This window comes from Amphibalanus amphitrite, unplaced genomic scaffold (genome assembly GCF_019059575.1).
Source record: "Amphibalanus amphitrite isolate SeventyFive unplaced genomic scaffold, NRLGWU_Aamphi_draft 001040F_arrow, whole genome shotgun sequence".
Taxonomy (NCBI): domain Eukaryota; kingdom Metazoa; phylum Arthropoda; class Thecostraca; order Balanomorpha; family Balanidae; genus Amphibalanus; species Amphibalanus amphitrite.
In genome coordinates this window covers 237059-251157 of record NW_024882534.1, presented here as the reverse complement: position 1 = coordinate 251157, position 14099 = coordinate 237059, and the positions used below count along the sequence as shown (strand labels likewise).

The window sequence follows — 14099 nt, the reverse complement described above, 5'->3', positions numbered from 1 at the left end:
CCGAACACCACGATGCCGTCGTCTCTGTGTCTGCCAGCTCGGCGGTGCTGGCAATACTGGTGGTCAGGCTGGTCTGCGAGAGCGCCCCTCCGGACGCCCTTCTCCGCCGCAGCTGCCGCACCTGGTCCAGCAGGGTGGCCGCGCCGCCGGCACCCTCGGCGCTCACCAGAGGCGAGCTCGCCGACCGGTTCAGTGACCGCGTGCCGCGCTCCGGCTCGGTGAAGAGGTCCGTCAGAGGCGGTCGCCGGTCGGAGGCGCTGGCGTCCAGGCGCGGCAGCGAGCGGTTGTAGCCGCGGTCGGGCACCAGGGCGTCGTCCAGCATGTCCATGTCGTCGCCTGCGGTGATGTCGCCGTCCTGCAGGCCCTCGAAGTAGCGCCGGATGGCGTCCAGCTTCGCCTGATGATCGCCGTCTTCAAGTTCGTCCAGAGCGCGGGATGAGAGAGCTCGCTCCTCTAGGGTGACGTATTCGGACGATGCAGGCGGTGAGTCGTGACCGGTGGGTCCTTGGGGTGAGAGTGACCCTTCAGGCTGTCTTGAGACACTCGGACTACGCTCTTTCGCCGGGGCGGAGTCCACGGCGTCTTCACCCTTGTCAGCCTTCTCTGGCTGTGTAGAGTGGCAGCGCTGCGACTCCGCTCTTTGACTGAGTCCGGCGCAGCGGAAAGCCCGGCTCTGGGTGACGCAGACGAGGTTCCATTGAGCCCCACCGTACTTCGGCTGCGATGTTTGATCGATCCGGAGTCTACGGCGTCCCAGGAAGGCTTCTCATCGCCTTCTCGGTGGTTCAGGTTGACTGTGCTACGACTACGCTCCTTCACAGACTCTGGGGCGACCGACAGCTCAGCTCCGAGCCCACCCGATGGCGCTCGGTGAAGGGCAGCAGTGCTGCGACTGCGTTCTTTCAGAGTTGGCTCCTCCAGACGACTGCTTCGGCCCGTCGTCGAAGGCGCAGTCACGTTCATCATGCTCTTGAAGCGGCGGGAGTCCCGGAGCGTTTCGTCTCGTCCCGGTGCCCTGGCTGCTGCTGCGTCCATCTGCTCAAACATGGCGCGAAGGCGACCGACTTTGCCCGGCTCGGCTACCGGCTGTTTCACTGTGGGGTGGGAGGGGGATAGGTTAGCAGACGCTGGCACCCTCCATCCGGCCTTGATCAGCAATGAACAGGGTGCACTCCATGAGGGAAGAGAGCAATAAGATCAATTATCGTTAAACTATGTGTATCATTAGGTGAAAAAAGAGCACGAAACAGCCGGTAAAACCTTATACATTGTCAAAATTGATAAGTAGTTAGGAAAGCATTGGCCAAATTAGATAGTAGATACACGCGATAAATGGTTACATAATGCAGATAGAAACTGCCGATCTCATCCCATTAGGGCGTGCATCAATGTGACATATTTAGTCAGCAGTTACCTGTTATCTGACTACAATGATCAGCAGCTTTTTCTATCAAGTCAGCTCCATAGCCAGATAGGCCGGTACTTTACGTAATTGGCTATTGATACACTTTTTAACCCCCGTATTGAAATACCCACCTTTGGACACGATGTCTGTGGTGCTTCCAAGAAGCTTTTGTTTTCGCTCCTCTAAGTTGGCATTATGTGGCGGCGTCACCTTCCGAAGCTCTTTATGCGCTGCTGAGCTACCGTTTTCATACGCTAGCCGCTTTTTCTTCACATCAGCTAGTGGAGGCTGGGAATGTAAGTGAGGCACCGTGGATTTATCGACCTCTTTGCTCCTGCCGTTCCAATGAAAGCTCTTCTCCCCGTCGCCTATGTCCGGTGTTAGATCTCTCAGCTCTGGCAGGTAGGTGAGACTGCTGTCGTCCTCACTGTTCCTGACACACCGCAGGGCCACCAGCTCCTGACGAGCGTTCGGTGGTGACCTCGGTGTCAGGTACACGGTGGTCTTCGACCCCAGGTCACTCTCCGCGGTGTTCTTCCTGACACTTTCCGGAGATTGGGGCGGTGGCATGATGGTGTAGTTCTCCAAGTTGAGCCACTTCCTGTCCGTCTGCCTCGGAGGGTAACTCGGGTCTCGGAGCCATGCAAGTGCGCCTCGTTCGGTCGAATGATGCATGTGATGTTGAACTTCCCCACCTGACGATCGACCGACGCTCTCCTCCACACCGCTGGCACCGGCTCCCGGACAAAGGCCGGCAGCGACTCACTTAGGGTGTCCTCCGGACGCATAAGATCCGGGCAAGTGTTGTCCGCGTCACCATCTTTCTCCACTGGGCTTGGCAACTCGGGGTCAATGTAACAGAGAGAAGCCTGGTACGTTTCGTCCTCCGTCTTATCGCGTATGGTCTTCTCGCTGGGCTTGTCCAGGTCTTCGCTGTTCTTCTCGACTTTGCTTTGATTGTCATCGATCGGGAGTTCTGGCACGACATTGACTAGAATGGCCTCAAAGGCACCTTCAACGCCACTCACAGGTGGCTGCTCGGACACGTTTGTGTCGACACATGGCTCATCTTCGATCAGTCGAGCGGGCTCTGCACGAACGATCCCAGCCTCCTCTTTGGCGATCACTTGAGGTGCCTCAACAGAGGACGATCCTGAGGGAGCGTCTTCTGGCTTCGTGGCAGTCTCCGGGTCACTCTGCTTGGCGTTGCTCGCAGCTTCGGGTTGTTGCGGCTCTGAATGCAACTCTTGGAGTCTTTTGACACATCAGCTGTTGGAGTCGGATACAAGCCCGCACTGATGGCGGAGTCCCACATGTTCACCCACTCCGACACAGGCTGGCCACGCTCGCCCTCTACTGGCTCCTCCTTACTGATCGTTTCTGGCGTTGGGCCATGGAGGTTTGATGACTCGTGTTGGGTTAATTCGGGGTCACGTGTCTTCTCGTTAACGATGTGCGGTGCAGCCTGTGTTTCGTCTACCGTTTCCGGTACGATAACCCAATCTTCTAAACCGTTTTGATCAGAAGTAGGCAAGGCATCGTCTTTCATTTGATCAGCGTCGTTTTTGCCGTCTATGCTCTCATGAATGGCGCTTGATGGGGCATTTCGATCAAGACTACCTATCTCACTGTCCTCAAGTACTTTTTCGACGATTTCCAGAATTTCTTCATCGCGCGACGTTTGTAGGGGTAATCTGGACGTTGGTGGTGGCGCCAATGGCAGCTTTGGATGAGGCTCATCCGTAGCTTCTTTTACGTCAGGAACAGACGACACATCCTTCCTCTTCTTCGCCTCATTTTCTGAGTCCGATGATCTTGAATCGGATGAACTTGAATCACTAGACTTAGATGATTCTGATGTTTTGTGGGGTCTCGATGGATGTCCTTTTTCACTTCCACTTGTCTTAGCTTGGGAGCCCTCTTTATCTGAGCTCGAGGATACACTACTCCCACTTCTGTTCACCTTTTCCTTCTTTTCGGTTGACTTTTTGACTTCGGTGTCATCTGATGAAGACCCATGTGATTTTTTCTTTCTACGATCATGTGTATGTGAGTTTTTCACATCGTCTTCTGAGGACGAAGAGCTAGAGCTGGTGGATGATGATGACTTGGATGCTTCCTTCTCCGGCTTAGCATTCTCATCACTCGACGATGAAGATGATGAAGAGCTCGTCCCGCTAGAGCTGCTCGTTTTCGTTGGCTTTCTTTTGTCTTTCAGGTCAGGCGCAGTTTCTTCCTTATCGCTGCTCGATGGTTTCCTTCCCTCCTTTTCAACGGAATTTCTACGATGGGATTTGGTAGCGCCTTCGTCAGAACTTGAGTCACTAGAAGTACTAATAGCAACTTTGTCGCCGACTTCTGCAGTTGCCAACGTATCACTTTTTCTATGCTGCCTCTTTTCGTGTGAATCGCTGGAACTTGACGAGCTCGAACGTTTCTGTTTTTCTTTTTTTACTGCAACTGGTTGTTTTGAAGCACTGTCCTTTCGCTTATCTATCTTATGTTTCCTAGCGCTGCTATCAGAGGACGAGCTGGAACTTTTCCTGGACGTCTTTCTCCTTTTTCGGTTTTCATCAGAATCAGATGATGAGCTGGTGCTGCTAGACGAGGCTCTACTTTTTCGTTCGGTTTCTTTTTTGGGCGTCTTCTTCTCTTTCTCACAATCTTGAGATTTATCGGTTTTGGCTTTGTTTTCTTCTGAATCCGAAGACGAGCTTGAGCTACTGGAGACAGCAGCGGGGGAATGTTTTTCGTCCATTGCTGATAAGTGTTGTTCCAATGAAACCTCGACGACATTGTCTCCAACTGGCAAGCTCTCCATCTCTTTGTTTCCTTGGTTGACATTTGTCAACGTTTCTGGCACGATTAGTTCAGCTACCTTAGGAGGCTTCTCTTCCTTCATGACATCAGTGACATTTTCCATGTTCTCAAGAACCTCGGAGGGAATTCCAGATGGCGGCAATGCTGTTCTTACTTCAACCAAACAAGGCAAGACAGCTGACGTCACTTCGACCTGTGGCCGTATCCGTGTTCTTTGCTGGCCGACAGACGACTTACTGCGTTCTTGCATGTCTTGTAGTCGGTATCGTGAATCACGAGGTGTTTCAAAGTTGGAGTATTGGTCACTATACTTTCTGCTTGGCTTGGTTGAAGCTGGCAGAGAAGATGGTGCTGCTGGTTTCAAACTTTCTTGTGTCTCTGTTTTGTTGTCAAAACTTTCTGCAATAGTTTTTGGCGTTTCCGACAGACACTCTGGACTTTGGAACAATGAAATTTCCTCTTTCGGAACAGAAACAGGAAGCTGACTGATGTCATCAAGAGGTGTCGGGATGTGCTGGGGAGTTTGGTCAAGCTCGGACTTTGTCACCTCTGTAAGGATTTCTTCCTGACTTTCATTTTCATTTGGGACAATTTTCGTAACCAGGATAGCAAGGGAATCATCTTGGCTTTCGGGAACACTATTCCGCTCCCCTTCATCACAAGAGGAAGCTACCTCTACAGTGGTGCGCTCTTTCTTTCCGAAGGTCCCATCGTCAATGCCGTTTTCAGCTTCCATTTCAGCGTTTACGACTTCAGTCGCAGGAGGTGACTGTCTCTCAACAGCTTGAGTCGGTTCTACTTTGTCGATGCCAATTATTACCTCGTGCGCTTCTTGGTCTTCAGAATCTGAAGAAGGGAATTCCTCCGCAACTGCAAACTGGGAAGCCATGTGCGTCTCTAGCACGACAGAGGTCTCTGGTTCGGGACTTTTGCCAGATTCTCCAGCTGGTTTGTCGACTTCCTTCATGATATCAACTTCAATATCCAACGAGACAGTTGACGGTTCATCTTCCTGTTTCACCATGTCCTGCTTTTCATTATGCTCTGCACTATCCCTTCGGTGATCGTCAACGGACGATTCACTGGAGTGACTTGAGCTCGATGTGTTTGACACCGTTGGGTCTTCTGTCTTGACATCATTTTTCTTTTCATTGCTACCTTCTTTCTTCACTACGTTCTTGTCTTCGTGAGAGGCAGAACTAGGTTTTTCGGGAATGATGGCATCGCATAGGTCTTCGATGACATTAGGTGTCTTTTCTGGGCTGAGTTTTTCATCCTGCTCAGCAGATGTTTCACTGGAAGATGAAGAGCTAGATGCGCGAACAATTTTTTCATGTGCTGCTTCTGACGTTTTCGCTTTGATGGAGTCCTCAGAGTCGTCAGACGGACTGCTGGAGCTACTTGTGTCAGATGTCCTAGACTTCTTTCTCCATTGCTTTCCCGTTTGATCGTCTACGGCGAAGGTCGGAAGGTTTGTTTCTTTCGTTTGGTACTCATTGTCTGAAAAGGACTGGTTTGGTTCAGAGGTCTCTTTACTTTGCTGGGTCTCTTCTTCACTTTTTGGGGAGCTCGTTTCATTTGTACTGGGTAAGGGTGAATCTTGCATGTCATTCTTCCCCGCATCGACTTGCTGTTCCTCAGCGCTGTCTTCAAGCACTTCTGATTTGGGCATGGGAGCAGCAGGCTGATTCTCCGTCTTCTGTTCGTCGCACCTCACAATGACGTCTTCTTTCGATGTGGGCACTAGGTCAGATATCGGTGCATCCACGTTCATCTTTCCACCTTTTTCACCGTCACTGCCAGAAGAACTAGACTCACTGGAAGTAGACGAGCGCCGCTCCAGTGCATCGTCTTTTCCCAACGGCGCATTTTCTTGCGTTACATCAGTCACAATCTTCTCAACTATGACTGGGGAGTCTTGTATCTCTCCTTGTGTGGTGAGGTGCACTGGGCTACGTGACTCGTTCACGACATTGCTCACCAGACCAACTACATCGAAATCCAATTCTTGATCTACATCGATCGGTACTTCGACTTCATCTCCTGTCTTGTTTTCACCGAGGGAATCGCCCGGAGTGGTGTCTCGTATCACAGGTGTTTCGGTACATGTGCCGGTCTTCTGGGTCTCTTCTTGAACACCAATTTCCTCACTGATAGATGATGACTCAGAGTCTGATCTACCTTTCGATTTTGGTTCATCTGGTCGTATGTGAGCGCAACTGGGAAGGACAGTAACCGTCATTGGTCTTTCTTGCGTTTCAGCATCGTCTTCGACATCTGATCGTGACCGGACAAGCTGTTGGCCAAGGGATATGTCAACAGACACTTCGATGTTTTTGATGGCCTCTGTTTCAGGAGCAGTTTCTTGAGCACTGTCACCTGTCTCTGCAAGAATGTTGACTTTTACTTCCAAAGTTTCAGCGCTCGAAGGGACATACTTGTCTTTGACTTCGGTGTCGTTTTCAGCTGCTTTGTTTTCGCTGACATCACTTGTGGTCGCTAGCTCTAAGGAAGGTAATTTGACTTGACTCTCGATATCGTCAGCCACGCTGGAAGACGGTTGTTCATTGACGCAAACCTCTAACTTGATTTGGTTGCGATCGTCAGAAATATCGTCAGTGTGTGGCATGTCATCCTGCTTTTCAGTCATTGCTGCGTTTTCACGAGACCTATCCAACGGTTTTCCTTCATCTTCCGACGTGGAGCTTGAGATACTTGAAGACGATCTCAGCTTGACTTGCTCTTCCAGCATCGACTCTTTCTCAGCATTGCTTCCTTGACAAGCCGATTTGGTTTCACTGTGGCTTGACGTCCTGGCTGGTGATAGCTCTCTCTTCTTGCTTTTCTCCTTTTCATTTGCATAGTTCCCACATGTAACATTATCCTCTGCCGACGATGAACTGTCTTTTGAGTTTGCCGGCTTAGGTGATGTGTGCCTTTTTCTCGTTTCTTCATCTGAAGTTGAACTGGACCCTTTAGGACTCGCTGACTTCATATTGCTTTTGTCTTTCTTTGCGTCTTTTTGCTCAACACTGCTGTCATCGGAAGACGAACTTGAGCTACTCGAGGTGGCCTGTCCTGACTGAGCTTTCTTCTTTTGCGATGTGCTCTTATTTCTTTTGCTGCCATCTGAAGATGAACTGGAGCTTGCTGAGCGAGACGTGTTTTTCTTTTTCTTCAAGGCTTTGTTTTGAGCTTTGTCATCATCTGTAGACGAGCTAGAGCTAGTGGATGTCGTTGAGCTGGATTTTGACTTATTTTTCCGCTTCACCTCAGTTGTAGCAGCATTGTCATCTGAAGATGAACTGGAACTTTTAGAGCTCTGTTTTTTAAGCTTAGCCTTTTCCTCCTTCGAGAAGCCTTCCCGATCACTATCGGCATTTGAAGATGTGTCGGCACTTTCAGAGCACTTTGGTTTCACCGTCGCATTTCTTTGCTGCGTCGTGTTACCCTTACCTTCTCTGTCATCTGAGCATGAACTGGAGCTCCTGGAGGTTGCCCGCTTTGGCATTGCTTTGTCTTTCATTGAGCGCTTCTTGTCACATTTGCCTTCATCTGAGGACGAGCTACTGGAAGATTTAGAACTCGACTTTGCTTCTTCTTTCTTTGTCGCTGCTTCAACCGCAGCGTCCTTGTCATCTGAAGAAGAATTGGAGCTTCTAGAACTTCGAGATGTTGTCTTTCTCGAGTCCTTCTTCGGTAATTTCTTTTCAGTACTACTGTCATCTGAAGACGAACTTGAGGTACTGGAATCTGAAGTGTTTGGCCTATCTTTCTCTTCCTGGAGTGCTTCACCTTTCTTGTTGTTATCTGAAGATGAGGTGGAGCTTTTACGACTCTCAGGCTTTGACGCTGGTTTGTCTTCCTTTGATGCTTCCTTTTGGGAGCCGTTGTGGTCTAACGATGAGCCACTGCTACTAGATGACACCGATCGAGACTTTGACGCTCTTTTTTCGGATCCACTCGATGTTTTTGACCTTTCACTGACATCGTCTTTCTTTGAGGCTCCTTTCTCAGCACTGCTTTCATGTTTGTCGGTGTCCGAACTGCTAGAGCTGGTCTCCTTTTTCTTTTGCTGTAACTTTTCCGCCTTAGCCTTGCTGTCATCTGATGATGAGCTTGAGCTTCCGGAGCTTGTCAACTTTGGTTTTGCCTTGTCCTTCTTTCGACTTTGTTTAGTAACGCTGCTGTCATCTGATGAAGAACTAGAACCACTCGACCTCTTCCGCCTCTTCTTCTTTTTCTTCTTCTTGTTCTGTGATGCGTTCTTTGTTGCTTCGTTTTTGTCTGAAGATGATGTTGAGCTCTCAGAGCCCTCTGAATTAGATTTGGTCTTTTTCTTTGCACTGGTGTCTTCCAAAGGAACACAAGGGTGTCCTTGACCAGAAGCAGTTGATGATGGAACAGTCTTCTCTTTCTGTAACGCTTCATTAGCATCATCGCCTTCCGATGGTGAGCTGGATTCATCGTGGCCTACACGCTTTGGAATTCCCTCTTCTTTGTGCTCTTTGACAGCTCCGTCATTTGTGTCGAGCTTGGGTTCGTTCTTGTCATCAGACTTCACCGCTGCTTTCGAAGCACTGCTTTTCCCATCATCTGACGAGGAGCTAGACTCGTCCGAAGTTTTCTGTGACTTTTTTCTCTGACCGTCAGACATGTGAGCGGCTTCTTCATCCGAGTCAGAGCTGCTTGTTGACATAGACAGTATTATATTTTTCTGTAATAGCCTGCTTCGATCTATCACATGTGAGAGTGTTGCTTTGTCCTCAGACTGTTCTTCATTTGCTGGAGTCTCAACTGATGGCTGCCTGTTGCCGTTGGGCTGTTCAAATGGCTCGGCAGGTGTTTTGTCTGCTGCTGACTGAACATCTTTGTCGTTCATGGGGGTAATATTTGTATCACTCTGCAGTGGAAGTTGGCTCTCCGTCTGCTCTTCATTATCTTCGCATACCTTCTCGAGAACCTCAAGTTCTTTTTTTGATTCCGAGAGAGGTGCGTGAATCCAGTCAGCTGGCTCATCAATGGAATCCTGAATGACGAGCTTCGGATGCGGATCAAATTTTTCCTCTGTTTTTGAGTCCTCGGGCTTTACGACTGGAACTTCAATGACGTCGATTTTTTCAATGAAGCTGATCTTGCGATTCTTTTCGTGTTTCACGGCCGCCTCTGTTTTCTCATTGCTGTGATCACTCTGATCAAGAACTTTTTCATCAGGAAGCCTCTCTGCTGCAACAACTTGCACTGCAGCGACGTCGACAGCGGCAGCGGAATGCTTTTCTTCGTCTGAAACATCTTTGTCCAGTGCAAAGTTTAGAGGATGTTCGTTGCGCTCAATGCAAGAATCTTTAGGAACCGGACTTTCAAGGTCTCCGCTGCTACTTCTTGATCGAGAGTGTCGAAGTCTGCTCTCCTTTCGGGAAAGTTTGCGCTTTTGCTGAATTTTCACCTCTCTTTTCGATTCAGAGTTGGGAACGTCTGTGACGGCGACCAGCTCGTCGAACGTGTTGCGTCGATAGAGTGGCGGCGACGGTGTATACTCGTGCACGGGAGACATCGGCGTGAACAGCTCTTCGGCCTCTTCATCCGCTTCATCAGCCTCTGCGTTATCAAATGTGTCTGCCACCACCACACGCTCTTGCCAGCTGATCTTCCGAGACGGTTTTGGAGTTGTCGGTTTATCACTGTGAACTGGAATCGTATCCTTCCCTGTGTGATTGTCGTCCTGTGCGTTCACCGGAGAAACTTTGGTGGGCATGATCTGACTTTCAAGCGCCTCGTTCACCTGCCTCGCGAGAACTGGTTCGGTTTGATTTTCACTGTGTTGCGCTTCATGGTTGCTTGCGGGCTCAGCATTTACTGCCAATTCAGCTGAATTTTCACTGACATGGTTTATCTCTGGTTGCGAGTCCTTGTCATGAATTTGAACGTCTGGTATGTCATCTGGCGAGTCACTAGGCTCGGGTGATACTTGTGATGCATCTGGCATCACCACCTCCTCCACGTCCTCAGTCTTTTCCGCCGCAGATGCATTGATTTCGGCCAATTCGTTAGGCTTGCCGTCCGGATGATTTGGTTCGTTATGCTCGTTAGGTGTTTGTGCGGACTGGTCGGCGTCACCACCAGCGTCCACTGACGCCAGAGCCGCCTCCGCAGCCGACACCACTGCCGCCACCAGGGCGGCGGCCGTTTGTTCTAAACTACGCTGCTTTGGCTCTGACACCTGTCTGGGAGAGACAGCCGCTGCAGCTTCCGGAAATTCACCTGTCGGTATGGTGGTGGTGGTGGCGGCATCCTTTGAAGCTGCAGCGCCGGGACTTTCTGGCTCCGCTAACGGATCCTGCTCTGCATTCGGATCGGAGCTTACCTTGTCACCGGAATGGGGTGCGGGGGTTGGTAGGGTGTCTGGCTGATCAGACAGCTGTTCAATTGGTGTAGACGGCTTCCTGTCTTCATTTTGATTGTTTTCCTGATTCTCACTCTTTTCGCCTTCCTTCTGTTCTTCGAGAATAGGACTGTTGGGTGTGACGTTATCAGGGTGAACGTCATCAGCCGTTGGTACGAGCACGTCTACAGACATCTCCTGAACGGTGGAGAGAAGACGAAGAGGCGGCGTGCGGCGAGTAGGAGATGGTACTGCCTCAGTCCGTGCTGTAGCCTGGTTTGCTTCTATTACCTCTGTCAGCGGCTCTTTCATTTCTTCTTTCTCTTCTAGCTCTCTCACTTCTTTTGCTGCCGGCTCTCCTATTTCTTCAGGTGACTCTGTCGTGCTCCCTTCTGATGATTCTCCTTTTCCCTCTGCTGCTGAGCCCACGACGTCTTCTATCACTTCAGCAACCTCTGCGTCCACCACTGTTTTTTGCGATGCATTCAACGGGATTTGCTGCAGTGCCTTTTCAATTGTCTCGCTCACAATATTCTTTGCTCTTTCAACTACTTCTGTCGCTACCTCTGGTGCCTCCACCACTGATTCACTAGCTGCTTCATCCTCAGGCTCCTTTTCCTCCGCTACGAGCGGCTCACCGGCCGTCTCTACAGAACACTCCTCCAGTGGCTGTTCCACAGCTTCTGCAGCCGATATCTTGTCTGAATCCTTGACAGAATCTTCTACTACTTTCTCAGCCCTTTCATCTGCCGGCTCACTCTCAGACTGTGTCATCGACAGTTTCTGTACCTGTTCATCTAATGATGACTCAACTGTCTCGTCTTGTTCCTTCTCTTCTGGTCCAGCAGGGCCCTCGACTTCTTTTCCTGCTGCCTCAGTCGCTTCTTCCTCCGCCGCCTTCACAGCCGCTTCTGACACTTTCGCCTTCACTGCCTCTACCACTGCCTCTGCTACTGAGTCTGGCTCTGGCTGTTTGACCGTTTCTACTACAGTTGCCTTTATTTCCTTCTCCCGCTGGCTCGTCCGCTACCCTCTCCGAATGTTCCTTGCCATCCTCTATCACTGAATCCTTCACTGGTTTTTCTGAAAGCTCCTTTATTGGTTCTGTCACTGATTCCAGTCCGGCATCTACTAGCTTTTCCACTTCTTTGGCAACTTCTTCCTTCACTTCATCTTTCTCTGACTTCTTGTCTGAATCGTCCACTGTACCCTCTTCTTCCTCGTTCTCTCCCACGTACACCCTGAAGGGACTGCCCTCCACGTGCTGTCCACCGCTGACGATGCTGAGGGAGAGCCAGCCGGCCGCCGGCGGCTGGTACCACAGGTTCACCGTCCGGCCGGTCACCTGGTACCCCACCGGGATGTTGGACCTCGGCCGGCCGCTGCTGGAGACGGGCGCCGGCGCCTCGTCCTCCAGACTCCTGCGGGCCGGCGAGCGCGGCGTCAGTCGCTGACTGAAGTAGTCGCCCGTCTCGGAGCGCATCTCCACCAGCAGGTCGAGCCGGGCGGCCTGCGGCAGCCGGACAGCGAACTGCGCCGGCTGGCCGGTGTGGGCCGCCGTCAGACCGGTGCCAGCTGCCGCCGCTGGCGGCTCGGCCATGTCGGCGGGGGTCTCCGGAGGGTGTTCGGGCTCCCCTCGCCGTTCGGCGGCCTCGCGCAGGGCGGCCACGTAGGCAGCCAGTCGGTCCTCGTCGCACCCAGAGATGACGTCCGTCACGGTCAGCGTCTGCCGGCACACGGGCGGAGATGTGGGATTTTAATAACATGGCGACTGTTCTTGTTTGATCCCATGCTTACAAATCTTTTTTACATGTTTTGGGTTGATTCTGGGAGCGACTTCTATTGGGGTCGGATCAAAACTTGTGTAGCGTCAGATAAAAAAAAAAAAACAGTACATGATGCATGGAGTCCCTGACTGACATTGGATGTACAAAGGACGTTGTGCATAAATATTTTAAACTATTGTTGTGTCAGCTTCCTTATCATTCATTTTGAAAGTGATGATGGATGGCGAGTGCTATTGGGTGGCGAACAGCGTCATTGTTGATGGTAAAACTGCAGCATTGTGCAATTTGTTTCACGTTAATTGAGCTGTAATTGACCAGGCAGACCTTCTTGGGCACTGCTGTGTTGAAGGACTTCCCTGAGATTCGCTTGAATGATTAAATTGACTCGCAATCCTAATATTAAGAGCATATATTGTGATGGTAGTGCACCGTTTGTGCGTGATAGAGTGGTAAAATGGTGTGAGAAGTCGGTAGATGAGTGGTAGCAATCAGTAACAGATACGGGATACCTGAGAGTAGCTAGGTATAACTCGTTTAGTGAGGTACAATAACTTGCAAGCGGTCAGGAGTGATTTTTTACCCATTCACCATCCGATAATTCTTCCGAATGTGTGCAAAAAAGATAGTACGTAATTCGCACCGCATAGGACTGATTCTTTTTCATTCATTTTTCCCCAAATGGCACAGTTGTGCTCATTTACAACAGGACTGCTGCTCCTTCTCCATCCCTAGGTATAACGATAACGAATGACGTGACGAAACTAGATGCCCCTATTACGAAACCACTGCAAGATGCCGTTCACCCGAAAGCAAGTACATATAAAGTTATCTATTTGACTTGCAAAAGTGGACCCTATTGCCAATCATTACCTTTAGTTGTATTGCGCAACTGTACCTATGTCTTGAAATCCTTTTAGAATGCCTTCGAAAAGTATTCCTATTTACTTCCGTACATGAGCAGTAGACGACACTTCATGACTCGTTAATAACTTTTTATATAGCTGTCATGTTTTTTTTTAAAGAGATGAATGAAAATGATGAGTGGGTTGACTTTGAAATTTGAATTTCAACTTTACGGTTGAAAAAAGTTTGAATTTCTACATACAGTTTATATCACTATTGGCTCTTTAGATTGCTTGATTGATTAGATTGCTTTAGATTGCAATCACCTTGTATTGCTTTACTTGATTCAGTTGTCAGTCCGTCGATATCTGCAATTTTATACCGTCATTCTCTAGTACGCAGTAGTAAATCACGTACACAGGGCGGTGCGACGCCATGTCTCCCATTGGGCGGAGAAGCTTTACTGCAATTGGTTACATTACTAAAACTAATGGCTTCATAACGGGTGAATATTGCACATGCACCGATATCAGTTTCTCAGTGGATCCGTCTCGAATGGTTCTTTACGGCGGTACTGTCACAGAGGCGCACTAGCACAGCGGTCGACATATTTTAATGATTATACAGAGGTGGCCAATGACTTCTAGCAAGAAAACGAGACGATCACACTTGGTGGGATCCGAGAATCTACGACTCTCAGGTCACCGGAGCCTGCTGGCAGTGCTTTCAATTAAAAATGACGCTTTTCTTTCAAAATTATGCTTGCGATCAGATCCAGTAATCAGTATGGCACTGCCCAAGCATGAAATGCAACTGACACAGTTTGCTCTTGCGTGAAAGATATCTGTGGATTTCCTGAAAA

General features: G+C 49.8%; 2 protein-coding genes across 3 annotated transcripts in view; both read right to left on the bottom strand.

The window, feature by feature from the left end:
* Positions 1 to 121: 121 nt before the first annotated feature.
* Positions 122 to 2525, bottom strand: LOC122369476 (the record flags this gene model as incomplete). The annotated part of the gene is made up of 3 exons (XM_043344255.1): positions 1537 to 2525; positions 589 to 1094; positions 122 to 397 (listed from the first exon to the last, which is right to left on the bottom strand). Coding segments are annotated over exons 1-3 (1326 nt in total), but the record flags the coding sequence as incomplete, so codon positions are not given.
* The window catches only part of LOC122369477 (serine-rich adhesin for platelets-like), a 27558-nt gene continuing 15106 nt past the window's right edge, over positions 1648 to 14099 (bottom strand). The window contains exon 4 of one of the 2 annotated variants that reach the window (XM_043344256.1): positions 1648 to 12333. In XM_043344256.1, the coding sequence (XP_043200191.1) occupies positions 2529 to 11381 (8853 nt within the window). In that variant the 5' untranslated portion in view covers positions 11382 to 12333 and the 3' untranslated portion in view covers positions 1648 to 2528. The remainder of the gene's footprint in view (positions 12334 to 14099) is intronic. The other variant, XM_043344258.1, reaches the window with a different exon arrangement.